Below are 14,001 nucleotides of genomic sequence, written 5' to 3'. Positions count from 1 at the left end.
AGTATTATATTTTATTAATATAATTTTTTTTCAAATGTTTTTTGGTGATTTGTAAGAAAGGGGAGTTGAGTACCCTTTTGATAAACATTATTTTAGAACTAGACTTGTCAGTTGTGTGTATACTTATAGGAATAGAGATAGGAAATACACAGATTATAAATTAAAAATAATAATAACTCTGTAGGGATTAAGGTATAGCTATCTAAGGCACCAGAAGGAGGCAACAACAGGGAATAACTCTCTTTAGTATGTTTTTCTTTTCTTTTTTTGTTACCAGGGATTGAACCCAGAGGCACTTAACCACTGAGCCACATCCCTAACCCTTTTTTGTATTTTATTTAGAGACAGAGTCTTGCTGAGTTGCTTGGGGCCTTGCTAAGTTGCTGAGGCTGGCTTTGAACTTGTGATCCTCCTGCCTCATCCTCCCAAGCCACTGAGATTATAGGTGTGCCCCACTGTGCCCAGCCATGGTATGTTTCTTTATACCCAAACCCATCTATCTATTCTAGTACTTTTAATTCTCAATACATTTTCAGTCACATATAGCTATCCTGTATCCTGGTCACCTTTACCTTCTATGGTCAAGGAAGAAGTAAAAACAAACAAACAAAAAAAGCAACATAGTGATCAGAAAAATGAAGATTCTGAGAAAAACTATTAAAGTGTGTTCTAAATGTAACATAGTAATAAAATAGCTCACTTTTAGAACTAGGTTGATAAATCTTTTCTGTGAAAGTCCAGATAGTAATCACTTTAAGCTTTATGATCATATTTTTTATTGTAAGTGCTCAATTCTACTCTTTTAGTGAAACAGCAGTAATAAATGGCTGTAACTTTGTTCCAATAAATGTATTTAAAAAGAAGGTGGCAGGGTGGACTTGATCTGTAGGCATAGTATGAAAAATTCTGCTTTAGAATGACATTTCCTTTTTCTTTCTTCTTTAAGTAGAACACTTGTGAAAAAATAAAATTTACCATGAAAAAGAACAATGTCAGTACCATTTTAATAGGTTTGTGTTTGGGGCAAGTTATTAATCATTTGAATTTGTTTTCTTTTCAAGTGGAAATAAAAAATAGTACCTTAATGTATGTTGAAAAAACCAACTGAGCATTTATAAAGCACCCAGAAAAATACTCAGCAAACTGGTACACCTCAATAAAAGTTTCTCCCTTTGTGAACTAGTAAAGCCTACTAGAACATGCTATGAAATTCCCTTTCTGTTTTTGATCTTTGCTTACTTACCAACATACTCATTGATCCTACAGCAATGGGTTTATCCTTTAATTCTGGATTGTCCCTCATTTCTACAGCTGCATAGAAGGCATCCATGTCAACATGCACTATGGTATTGTTCAAATCCCGGCCCTGTTCTAATTCCATTGCAAATCTGTCAACCTTAATTAAAAAAAAAGAGTTAACACACTTTAAGACAACATAATATTGAAATATCATTAATCATAACATTAATTTTAATTTAGTAGGCATTTATGTGCCTCCATCCGTTTATGCATCCATCCATCCTATGGATGCAAATTTTATGGCTATTCATGAGTGTTTATGGGTATATAATTTATTGTTTATTGAGAATGGTAACTGCTTTTATTTGTACAAATACAGCTTATTCTTTAAAATTTTTTAAAAATATTTATTATTTTTTAGTTGTAGTTGGACACAATATCTTTATTTTATTTTTATGTGGTGCTGAGGATCTAACCTAGGGCCTCGCACATACTAGGCGAGGACTCTACCACTGAGCCACAATCCCAGCCTCACAGCTTCTTCTTTTTTTAAAAAAATATTTATTCTTAAGCTTTAGGTGGATACAATATCTTTATTTTACATTTATGTAGTGCTGAGGATCAAACCTAGTGCCTTGTGAATGCTAGGCGAGCACTCTACCACTGAGCCACAACCCCAGCTCCCCCCCACACAGCTTATTCTTAAATGTCATTTCTTCACAACTCTTCTCTCCATACTCCCAGGCTATATATATAGTAAGAACTTAATAAATATTTATTGAATGAAGAAGTATTTCAACTGCTTATATCAAATATTCTATTGCTTTATAAATTTGGAGAACTTACTAGCACTGAAAGTTTCAATTTAGGTAAAATAAACAACTCCTATTTGACTCAAAATGTGTCTTAAATAGCAACAAAGAAAATGTACAACAAAAGATTATACCTCTTTGGCATATCTTGTTATACTGAACAGTAACGTATAACCCAAACACACCAAAGTATAATGTAAAAATTCCCTCTGCAGAACTGCTGTCATTATACATTTGATAAATGTTAGTTGATACAAATAAATTTGAAAACTTAAGAAATAATTAATACTTTATAAACTTCAATACATATGTCAAATTATCTTAATCTTTGACTCTTCAGAGAAAAATTGGGCTGAAAAGAATAAAGAGAAACAAAAGGGGTTAGAAATAACCAAAATAGGCAAGTAAGAAAAGGGTTTATGAAACAGACATACTCATTTATAACTTGCTTTTTGTGGCTTGCCTCTGTTAATGCTAAATAATTCCAGCTTTCTGGGTAGCTGAGGGTTACTGTGTGACAATTTTATCTCTGCAATGTGTAAGCAAGTTGCCAAAACCATTGAAATAAAATCATAAGAGCATGTAAGGAGCATGGAACAGTGCCACATGGCACAAGTTCAATAAATGCAATTTATTACTAAAAGAATGAGCATATAGCTACATAACAAAGCAATCAAAAACGGAGAAAAACAGCCCCAAATTGGCAAGTGCTGGTGAATCCTGGAATGTGGAGATCCTTAGAGCAAGTTGTTGTTGTTGTTTGGTACTAGGGATTGAAACCATGGGCACTTCACCACTGAACCACATCCCTAGCCCTTTCTTGTATTTTATTTAGAGACAGAGTCTCACCAAGTTCCCTACAGCCTCCCTGAGGATGGCTTTGAACTCGTGATCCTGTTGCCTCAATCTCCTAGGCTGCTGGGATTACAGGTAAGCACTACCATGCCCTGCTGAGCAAGTTTCTTTGAAGGTGCAAATATAATAGGCATGGTGGCTCACACCTGTAAACATAGCAACTACGGAGGCTGAGACAGGAAGATTACAAATTTAAGACCAGCCAAGGCAACTAGTGAGAGCCTGCCTCAAAATTATAAGCATTTTTATACATCACTAATGAATCCTCACAAAGAGAAATTAAGAAAACCACCCCATTCACAATAGCCTCAAAAAAAAAAAAAAAACAAAGAAAAAAAACAAACCCTTGGGAATCAATTTAACAAAAGAGGTGAAAGACCTCTACAAGGAAAACTATAGAACACTATAGAAGATGAAAAGATATCCCATGCTCTTGGATAGGCAGAATTAATGTTGTCAAAATAGCCATTCTACCAAAAGTGCTATGTGATACCAATTAAAAAACTGTAGGTGATACCTCATTGAAATAGAAAAACAATCTTGAAATTCATTTGGAAAAATAAGAGACCCAAAATAGCCAAAGAAATCTTTTAGCAAGAAGAGTGAAGCAGGAGGCATCACAATACCAGACGTTAAACAGAGCCATAGTAACAAAAACAGCATGGTATTGGCATCAAAACAGACATGTAGACCAATGGTACAGAATAGAAAACACAGAGACAAACCTGCATAAATACAGTTATCTCATACTAGACAAAGGCACCCAAAACACACATTGGAGAAAAGATAGCCTCTTTAACAAATCATACTGGGAAAACTAGAAATCCATATGTAGCAAAATGAAATTAAACCCCTATCTCTCTCTATGCACAAAACTCAATTCAAAGTGGATCAAGAACCTAGGAATTAGACCAGAGACCCTACACCTAATAGAAGAAAAAGTAGGCCTAAATTTTCATCATGTTGGGTTAGGCCCCTAAAGCGCAAGAAACAAAATCAAGAATCAATAAATGGAATAGAATCAAACTAAAAAGCTTCTTCTCAGCAAAAGAAACAATCAATGAGGTCAAGAGAGAGCCTACATTTTGGGAGCAAATTTTTGCCACACGCACATCAGATAGAGTGTTCATCTCCAGGATATATGAGAACTCAAAATACTTAACACCAAAAAACAAACAACCCAATCAATAAACGGGTTAAGGAATTGAACACACACTTCTCAGAAGAAGATATACAATCAATCAACAAATACATGAAAAAATGTTCAACATCTATATTAATCAGAGAAATGCAAATCAAAACTACTCTAACATCAGAACAGCAATAATCAAGAATAATAAGCAAAAATAAGTATTGTGAGGATGTGAGGAAAAAGGCACACTTACACATTGCTGGTGGGACTGCAAATTGGTACAGCCAATCTGGAAAGCAGTATAGAGATTCCTTAGAAAACTTGGAATGGAACCACCATTTGACCCAGCTATCTCACTCCTCACTCTATACCCAAGGGACTTAAAAAGAGCATAGTACAGTGACACAGATATATCAACGTTTATAGCCACAGAATTCACAATAGCAAAACTGTAGAACCAATCTAAATGCCCTTCAATAGATGAATGAATAAAGAAACTGTGGCATATACACACAATGGAATATTACTGAGCAAGAAAAGAGAATAAAATTCTGGCATTTGGAGGTACATGGATGTAGTTAAAGAATATCATGCTAAGTGAAATAAGCCAATCCCAAAAAACCAAAGGCCAAATGTTTTCTCTGATAAGCGTATGTTAATCCATAATCGGGAGGGGCATAGGATGAGTGGAAGAACTTTGGACTGGGAAAAGGGGAGGGAGTAGAGAGGGGGCATGGGGATAGGAAGGATGGTGGAATGAGACAGACATCATTACCCTAGGTACATGTACAATTGCATGAATGGTGGGACCATACTTCGTGTACAACCAGAGAAGTCAAAAATTCTGCTCCATTTGTGTACAATGAATCAAAGAGCATTCTGCTGTCATGTATAACTGGGGATGGAGCTTAGTGGTTGACTGCTTGCTTGGTATGCACAAGAATCTGGGTTCGATCCCCAGAACCATCCTGCCATGCACACATGAAGTGGAGAGACACAAGGGTATACAGTGTATGTAGCTTTTTCCCCCATGCTGGACTTCCCTTATCTCCACTTTGCAGAATTTTTTTTTCATGGCCTTCCTTCTTAGCATTATTGTGACACTAGCTGTTCATTAGCCATAGATTAAAACTATAATTTCTTTTTTAGAAACAATCACCCTGAATCACATTTGTCTGTAGCAGCCACAATGAGAATCTCCAGAGGGCCTACTTCTGTTTAGTCTACAAGTCACTGAAAGACTTGAGGTGTTCTGTGCTTTCCTCAAGCTGTTCCTTTGTCTAGAATGCCTTTCCTACCTGTCACAAGGCTTCAAGGATCAGCTTACATATCTCTCTGTAATTTAACTGGATCTTTTTCCTTTGTGCCAGATAAGTTAATATTCCTTCATTTGTATTCCTGCTCTTATCATGGCACTTATTGTATTAGATGCTGAATTTTGAGTACCTTCAGGAGAAAGTTCTTATCTTCCAGATAAGAATCCTTCCCCACAGAAGAGACAGGAGGGGAGGCTGGTAGGAGAAATTAAATTTGTATCAATATGTAACTTTAATATATTAAAGTTGTTTTTTTTAAGAAAGTAGTATTAGAAAAATTTTGGAGAAGGTTAACTTCTTGCAGTGAGACACTGTACATAACAAAAGGAACTTTTCAATTTTATCCTGATTTATCATCCTGATTTAAACTGTTTCTTCTGGCAGTGTTCATTTTGGACTTGAGAATGGCATCCTGACTAGATGTAAACAAATCATGAAGACTAGTAAAAACAGGGTAGACTAAAAGCTAATCTACAACCCAGATAATATGCCTAGGATATGAGTAGAGTGAGAGTGAGGGAGTGGCATCTGAAATAATTTGGCCTGAAATTATCTAGAAAACTAAAAGACAATAAATAGAAAGCAAACCATATGGTAAAAAATTCTCTTACAACTCATATATTAATGCTATGACAATTTCTTTGGCAAAGTATTCTCTTTTCTTAATTCAAGTGTGCAGTTGCCAAAAGGAAACCTCCCTACTGCATGACTCATATATTCCACTTTCCTTTACTATCTCTCATTAGTCACCCTTGTCTGAACTTTTCTTTTTACATCTACCAGATGCACACTACCACTGTTTTTTTAGTTTCTTCTACTTAAGTTCTCACATTTCCCTTTCTTCTATTTTCCCTCCCAATGATTTTCAAGCTCTGATCTGAGTCTGTAACATGCACCTTGTTCCCTCTGTCACTGCTGAGAATCAGTGTGTGTCACATGGGGTTAAATATAAGGGCTTTGGTTTAGGTCCCAGCCCTGCCACTCATTAGTTATATGACAGTGGATAGATTAACTGCTCTCTCATCATTACTTTCCTTATTTATAAAGTGGGACTACACTAACTTCCAAAAGTCATTGAAAATAATTAAGAGCCACTAATGTGATGAACTTATCTAAGGATACAGTAAGGATTTAACAATAATACCTCTAATTTTAAAAGTACAAGTGACATTTATTGAGTATATTATGTCAAATAATATGCTAAGTGCTTCTTAAATTAATCCATTTAATTATCAAAGTAATTCTGTGATTATAATTATTATTCCTATTTTTTTTTAGATTTTTTTTAGTTGTAGATGGACACAACACCTTCATTTTATTTATGTTTTTATGTGGTGCTGAGGATCAAACCCAGTGCTTCACACATGCTAGGCAAGTGCTCTCCCACTGAGCTACAACCCCAGCTCCCTATTACTCCTATTTTATAGATGAGGAAACTAAAGCTCAGTAAGATTAATATTCCCTGAGTTATACAGCTGGTAAATGGTAGAGCTAGACCTGGAAACAAGTTTACTCCAAAGCATCTGTCCTTTCTATTATCTTATGTTTCCCTAAAATAGATTTTTTTAAAGTCTTTAACATTTAAGTTCAAGTAAGTTCAAAAAGAATACTAATGGTGTATTTCATATCCATAATGGTCTTATTTACTTAAAAAAAACCCTCCCATTTCTATTACATTTAGAGGACTATTTTAGAAATAATGCTACTTTTTTTTTTGTTTTTAGTACTGGGGATTGAACCCAGTACCACTCAGCCACAACCCCAGCCCTTTTTGTATTTTATTTAGAGACAGGGTCTCACTGAGTTGCTTAGGGCCTCACTAAGTTGCTGAGGCTGACTTTGAACTTCTGATCCTCCTGCTTCAGCCTCCCAAACAGCTGGGATTATAGGTGTGTGCCACCATGACCAGCTGAAACTAATGCTTTTAATTGCTTGACTTAGTATTTCCTTAAAGACTACTGAGGGAGTATGAGTTAATAAAGTCCATTGTTAAAATGCACAAAATGTACTGATTTTCTGTGTAGTTGCCATTTAATATAACATGGATATTTGTTTATGGATTTATATTGTTATGAATATTTTGGCAGTGATAACAATAATTGTGTCTTTAGGAGGTCTAATGAGGGTAGGATAGGGTGGAAAAACTTAGGTTCTGGATGAACATCCTGGGAGTTCATGCCTGCAGAAGTTACTTACCTCAGGTGGACTAGCAATAGTTCACATTATCGTATCACACAAATAAAATCTAGCACTTGCAAATTTTAGACTTGAAAATAGAAACACACTTCCCATGAAAACATCTCTGTTCTTGCAGACCTTCTTGACTCTTTAGGACTTCCTCAATCTCCTCCCGTTTATACAATTTCTTTTAGAGGAAGCTCAACAAATGAAACAATTCAACAATCAACATAAAACACATTTCCTGTCATTCCTGTTGCAAAAGATGCCAGAGAGCCTCCCATGAAACAGTTGACTAAAACTGGAACAAAATCTTCACTTCTCTATACAATGAAAGGCATTTTCATTCCTTCAGATTATTAGCATATTTAAGAGTAAACTTAAAAAATAGTATGAACAGCTAAAAGTTGTTAGCACCGCTCCCACGTACTTTATATCTTTAAAACTTACATTAAAAATATTTGTAGGGCTGGGGCTGTGGTTCAGTGGCAGAGTGCTTGCCTAGCACATGTGAGGCACTGGGTTCAATCATTAGCACCGCATACAAATAAATAAATACCCTAAGTACACGTATGAAGACATGAAGGATGTGACTCTACTTTGTGTACAACCAGAGATACGAAAAAATGTGCTCTATCTGTGTAATATGGATTGTAATGCATCCTGTTGTCACATATAACAAATTAAAATCAAATAAATAAGTAAATAAATAAATAAAAGTTCTGAAACATTAAAAAAATTTGTAGACTACAGATCAATAAAACTTGCCAAAAATGTCCACAAAGTATACTGCTTAAGAAATAAGATAACTTTAAAAACTATGTTGTTTTGGATAGAATGAAATTTTTTTTAAAAACTTAGTTTATCTGAAAAAGAAACTTCAGGAGAAAAATTTTAAAAAAAGTTGAAAGAAGAGTTATGAGGAAGAATATTAAACTATATTTTTAATTTTAAATAACTAAAATTATATGTTACTGATAAAGGAAAAGAGTCAATTGATTAGAATTGAGAGTCTAGAAACAAATAAAAGTATAATGGGAATATAGTATTTGAAAGTACCTCATTTCAATTCAGTGGAGAAAGATCTTATGATTCAATAAATGGTGTTGGGACAATTGAATCACCATTTAGGCAAAATATAATATCCTTTAAGAAAAAAAGTACTTCATACCTTATATCAAAGCAAATTCCACAAAGAGTGAAACAACAAGCCACAGACTAGGAGAAAATATTTGCAAAAGACATAACTGATACAGGACCATTATCTAAAATATACAAGGAATTTTAAAAACTTAACAATAAGAAAATAAAACAACCTGATTAGAAAGTGGGCCAAACAATTTAATACTTTACCAAAAAGATATACAGGTGGCAAATAAGTATATATAAAAAAAAGATGCTCAAAATCATATGCCATCAGGGAAATGCAAATTAAAAACAATGAGCGACCACTATTCTATATATCAATTGGAATAACCAAAATCTAAAATATTTGAAACAGTAAATGTTGGTATGAATGTGTCATTGCTGGCGGGAATGCAAAATAGTACAAACATTTTGGAAGAGAGTTTAGAAATTTCTTTTAAAACTAAACAGTTTCTTACCCTATCATCCAACAATTACCCTCTTTAGCATTTACTAAAAGGAATTGAAAACACGTCCACACAGAGACCCTGCATATGTATGTTTGTAGTGGCTTATTCTTAATTGCCAAAACTTGGAAGTAATCAACCTGCTCCTCAGTAGGCAAACAGATAAATAAACTGGTACATCCAGATGATGGGATGGAATAATATTCAGCACATAAAAGATGAGCTATCAAGCCATGAACAGACATGCAGTGATCTTAAAGGCATACCATAAGTGAAATAAGCCAATTTGAAAAGGTTTCATGCTGTATGATTCCAACTATCGCTGGCATTTTGGCAAAGGTAAATCTTTGAAAGTATTAGAAAGACCAGTGATTGATTGCCAAAGGTTAGCAAAAGGGAAGGATAAATAGGCAGAATCTAAAGGATTTTAAGGATAGTAAAACTGCTCTGTATGCTATGATACTGAATACATGTCATTATAAATTTGTCCAAACCTATAAACTGTACAATACAAATAATGATTTATTGATTTTAGGTGATAATGATGTGCCAATGTAGGGTCATTAGTTATACCAAATGTACCACTCTATGGGGGATGATACTAGTCAGGGAGGTAATGCCTGTGTGGGGTAGGAGTATATGGGAAATCCACCTTCTGTTCAATTTTGCTGTGAACTCAAAACAGCACTAAAAACAAAGTCTTAAAAAAAATGGATGTGATTATATAAACATTTTTAAATTGTATAGGGAAAAACTCATGCAAAATTAAAAGACAACATCTGGAAACATATTTATATCAAATGGCAAGAGAAAAACTCTAAAGATATGATAAGATCTTATAAATCAAGAGAAATGGATATAAACTCCCTAGAAATATGGAGAAATGTGGGCAAAAGATATTGCTTCAGACTGCTAGTTGAAGCTCCAAATCGAAGCTCCAAATCCTTCCTTCATTTCATAGTAACGTATTTTTAGCTGGGCACATAGCCATCCAGCTAGAGAACATATATTACAGCTTATCTTGCAGTAATTTTTTTTTGGGGGGGCCCTATAATTTAAACTACTGCCAAAAGAATGTGGGTTTAAGCAATGTGTGTAACTTTTTTTTTACTTGTTTAATAGCAAACTACTTAGTTTTGATATTTTTCTCCCAGTCTTTCTTCCCTACCAGGAAATGGAATATGAATTAGAGATAATCCAGTTTTGTAAATCCAAGTAAGGATAATAGCAGGAGATGAAAGAACAACATGATTTATAGAATCTGGGTCTCTCAACTACTACGGTACCCCACTAGTTGTGGCCACTTAACCTATATGTGAGAAAGAAATAGCCGTATCTTATTTCAAGTACATTTTTGGGTTTCTTGTGCCAACTACTTGACCTACATCCTCACAAACAGAATAAAAGGGGACAGTCTCACAATAAGAAAATAAGAATGGCTATAAAGTGTGAAAAGATTACTTTTTATGGTATAACAAAAGGAAGATAAATGAAAACAACCATGAGGTAATATTTTGGACACTGTAAAATCAAAACCTAAAAGATGATAAAACTGATAAAATCTAGGTCTAAAAAGTATGTGGGGAACAATCAATAAATGGGCCAACAAACTGAACAGACACTTCTCAGAAGGTGATATACAATCAATCAACAAATATATGAAAAAATGTTCAACATCTCTAGCAATTAGAGAAATAATCAAAACTACTCTTTCATCTCACTCCAGTCAGAATGGCAGCTATCAAGAATACAAACAACAATAAACGTTGGCAAGGATGTGGGGAAAAAGGAACACTCATACATGTTGCTGGTGGGAATGCAAAATGGTGCAACCAATATGGAAAGTAGTAGGAGACTCACTGGAAAACCTGGAATGGAAACACCATTTGACCCAGCTATCCCACTCATTGGTTTATACCCAAAGAACTTAGAAAACAGCATACTACAGCCATATAAATGTTTATAGCAGCACAATTCACAATAGCTAAATTGTGGAATCAACCCAGATGCCCTTCAGTAGATAAATGGATAAAGAAAATGTGGTATATACACACAATGGATATTACTTAGCAATAAAAGAGAATAAAATCATGGCATCTGCAGGTAAATGGATGGAGTTGGAGAATACAATGCTAAGAGAAGTTAGCCAATCCCAAAACACCAAATGCTGAATGTTTTCTGACATAAGGAGACTAATTCATAGTGAGATTGGGAGAGGGAGCATGGGAAGATTAGACCAACTCTAGATAGGGCAAAGGGAGAAAGTGGGAGGGAGGGGACAAAAGGGTTATTAAAAAGATGGTGGAATGAGATGGACATCACTACCCTAAGTAGGTGTATAAAGAAGACACAAATGATGTGAATATACATTTATACAGGCAGAGATATGAAAAATTGTGCTATATATATGTAATATGAATTGTACTGAATTCTGCTGTCATATATAACAAATTAGAATAAAAAAATTTTTTAAAAAGAGCATAATTGTGATGTACTCATTTTATATACATCATTGGATAGTATTTTTAATGTTTATTTAGTATATTTGTACATACTCTTATGTGTAAGTTTGATCTAGAATTTTTTGGGAGGACTGTCATTATCTAACTTTGATATCAAAACTAAAATAACCTAATAAAGGAGAATTTTACTCTTAAAAAAAGTATGTGAGGAAAACAATACTTACAATATTGAAAATGTAAAATAGTACCATCTATGGTGAACATAACTACACTAGAGTGCAAAGATAGATAACAAGAATGATCACTACAGGGTTGTTCTAAAACAAAAAAACTGGAACCAAAGTAGGGTAAAATAAATAAAATTATGTTACTTACATACAGTGGAATGCTAAGAACCATTAAAAATGATGATCTAACAGACAAATCATCTTTTGTCACCAGAGTATAATACTTAAAATTATCCTGTGCTTTAGGAAAGCATATATCAAAAATGATACATAGTTTAGGAAAGAAAACATAATTTATGATCCCTGAATTCTATCACAAGAAAGATTTCATAGCATATTAATTAATATTATAATTTTATTATTATGTATAGTATAATGCTTTATCATTGAATCAGATTTTGAAAAGAGAGTAAACTTGTCTAGCTATGAATTTAGCTTTATTAGCAGAAATGTGACTGCTTTGAATTGTCAATCTACCACATGGTGCCCTGAACCTTCACTTATTACTTACTATTCCACAATTACTATAGAAAATAAGAATGATCACCACAGGGTTGTTCTAAAACAAACAAACAAAAAACTCACCAAGTTGCTGAGACTGGCCTAGAACTTGCAGTCCCTTGGTTCCTTCCTAACTTTTCTAATAAAATAACTCTTTTTTTTTTTTTTGGTACTGGGGCACGCACTTTACCACTGAACCACATACCCAGTCCATTTTATTTTTTATTGAGACAAGAGCTCACTAAATTGCTTAGGGCCTTGTTTAGTTGTTGAGTCTGGCCTTGATTTTGCAATCCTCCTGCTTCAACCTCCAAGTTGCTAGAATTACACGTGTGTGACACAGAGCCCAGATCTAATGAAATAACTCTTAATAGCACAGGGAACTCTGAGTTGTTTATTCTCCCTAAATACTGGAGAAATCTAAAGTTTCCATGTTTTTAGAAACTTTGTGTTTTATTTTTAAAATTCAGGTACATTTGTCATATGTATATATATATGTATATATGTGTGTGTATGTACATATATATATATATATATGTGTGTGTGTGTGTGTGTTTTACTATAACATGGTTATGTCTTAAATTACTTTACTTTTTACTTATTTTGGTGGTGGTACTAGGGATGAACCTAGAGACCCTCTATCACCAAGCCACATCCCCAAATCTTTTCTACTTTTTTTTACTACCTATGGTGAAAATAACAACTTTAGAGTGCAAAGATAGAGAATACGAATGATCCAAAACAAAAAACCTCATCAAGTTGCTGATACTGGCCCAGAACTTGCAGTTCCTCCACCTCAGCTTCCTGAGTCAGTGGGATTATAGCTGTGAGCCTGCTTAAGTTGCCTTTTAATTTAATTAGTTAATATGTTCCTCCAAATCCTTTTCTGCAAAATCCGCATTACAGAAAAAATGCCAGTTTATCCTGTGGCCTTTTCTAGTGGCAAAGCATGCCTATAATTGAAAAAAAAAAACACAAGTTTTGGGTTGAATCCTAGCTCTGGCAACTACCTATCCTATGAGGCTGGTAAGTTATTTAATTAAGACTCCATTTATTCTTCAGTATAATGGAGGTAATAAAGTCTAGATGTAGAATCTCTGTAAATGAGTATGACAATGCTTAGCAAAGTACGTACACTTGCTGAATGTGTATGTTTTACAATATAATGAAACTTAGCTTTCTATACTTTACAATATAATGAAAACTTAGATTTCATCTTATTTGAAGTTATGACTCAAAAACAACGTATTTTAAAGGCCAATTACTACTCCACCAACTTCCACTTTAATAATTGAATTAATACCTGTAATTGTGCTTTCCTTAGTTGCTGGCTGGTAATTTGAGCTTTCTGTTGCATCATATTTTTAATTCGTTGGTTGACTTGTTTTTCCTTCTTGAGTTCATTTCCATAATATTTGGATCCCTATGGAGAAAATAAATCATAAGAAATATGTCTGAAGGAAAGCATTATTATAGTATACCTTGTTGGCTAAGAGTACAGACTCTGGAATCAAATGAACTGAATTCAAACTTAGCTCTACCACTTACTAGATGGGTGAACCAGCTAGTAAGAAATTACTTATTCTTTGTTTCCTTATCTATAAAATGTATTCATTAATCATAGAATTAATAAATTCTAAATCATAGAATTATTGTGCAGAGTACAGATCTGCATTCAGAAAAGAAT

At 34.1% G+C, this 14,001-nt stretch overlaps 1 protein-coding gene across 3 annotated transcripts in view; it reads right to left on the bottom strand.

The window, feature by feature from the left end:
* Positions 1-14,001, bottom strand: part of Polk (DNA polymerase kappa) — a 61,088-nt gene that overhangs the window by 26,578 nt on the left and 20,509 nt on the right. For all 3 annotated transcript variants that reach the window (XM_077109393.1, XM_077109395.1, XM_077109394.1), the window contains 2 exons: positions 13,618-13,737; positions 1,244-1,396 (listed from right to left, as the gene is read on the bottom strand). In XM_077109393.1, the coding sequence (XP_076965508.1) occupies positions 1,244-1,396; positions 13,618-13,737 (273 nt within the window). The remainder of the gene's footprint in view (positions 1-1,243; positions 1,397-13,617; positions 13,738-14,001) is intronic.

Source organism: Callospermophilus lateralis, chromosome 5 (genome assembly GCF_048772815.1).
Source record: "Callospermophilus lateralis isolate mCalLat2 chromosome 5, mCalLat2.hap1, whole genome shotgun sequence".
In the NCBI taxonomy this organism is placed as follows: Eukaryota; Metazoa; Chordata; class Mammalia; order Rodentia; family Sciuridae; genus Callospermophilus; species Callospermophilus lateralis.
The sequence above is the reverse complement of the archived record's forward strand: the minus strand, read 5'-3'. Positions and strand labels throughout refer to the sequence as shown.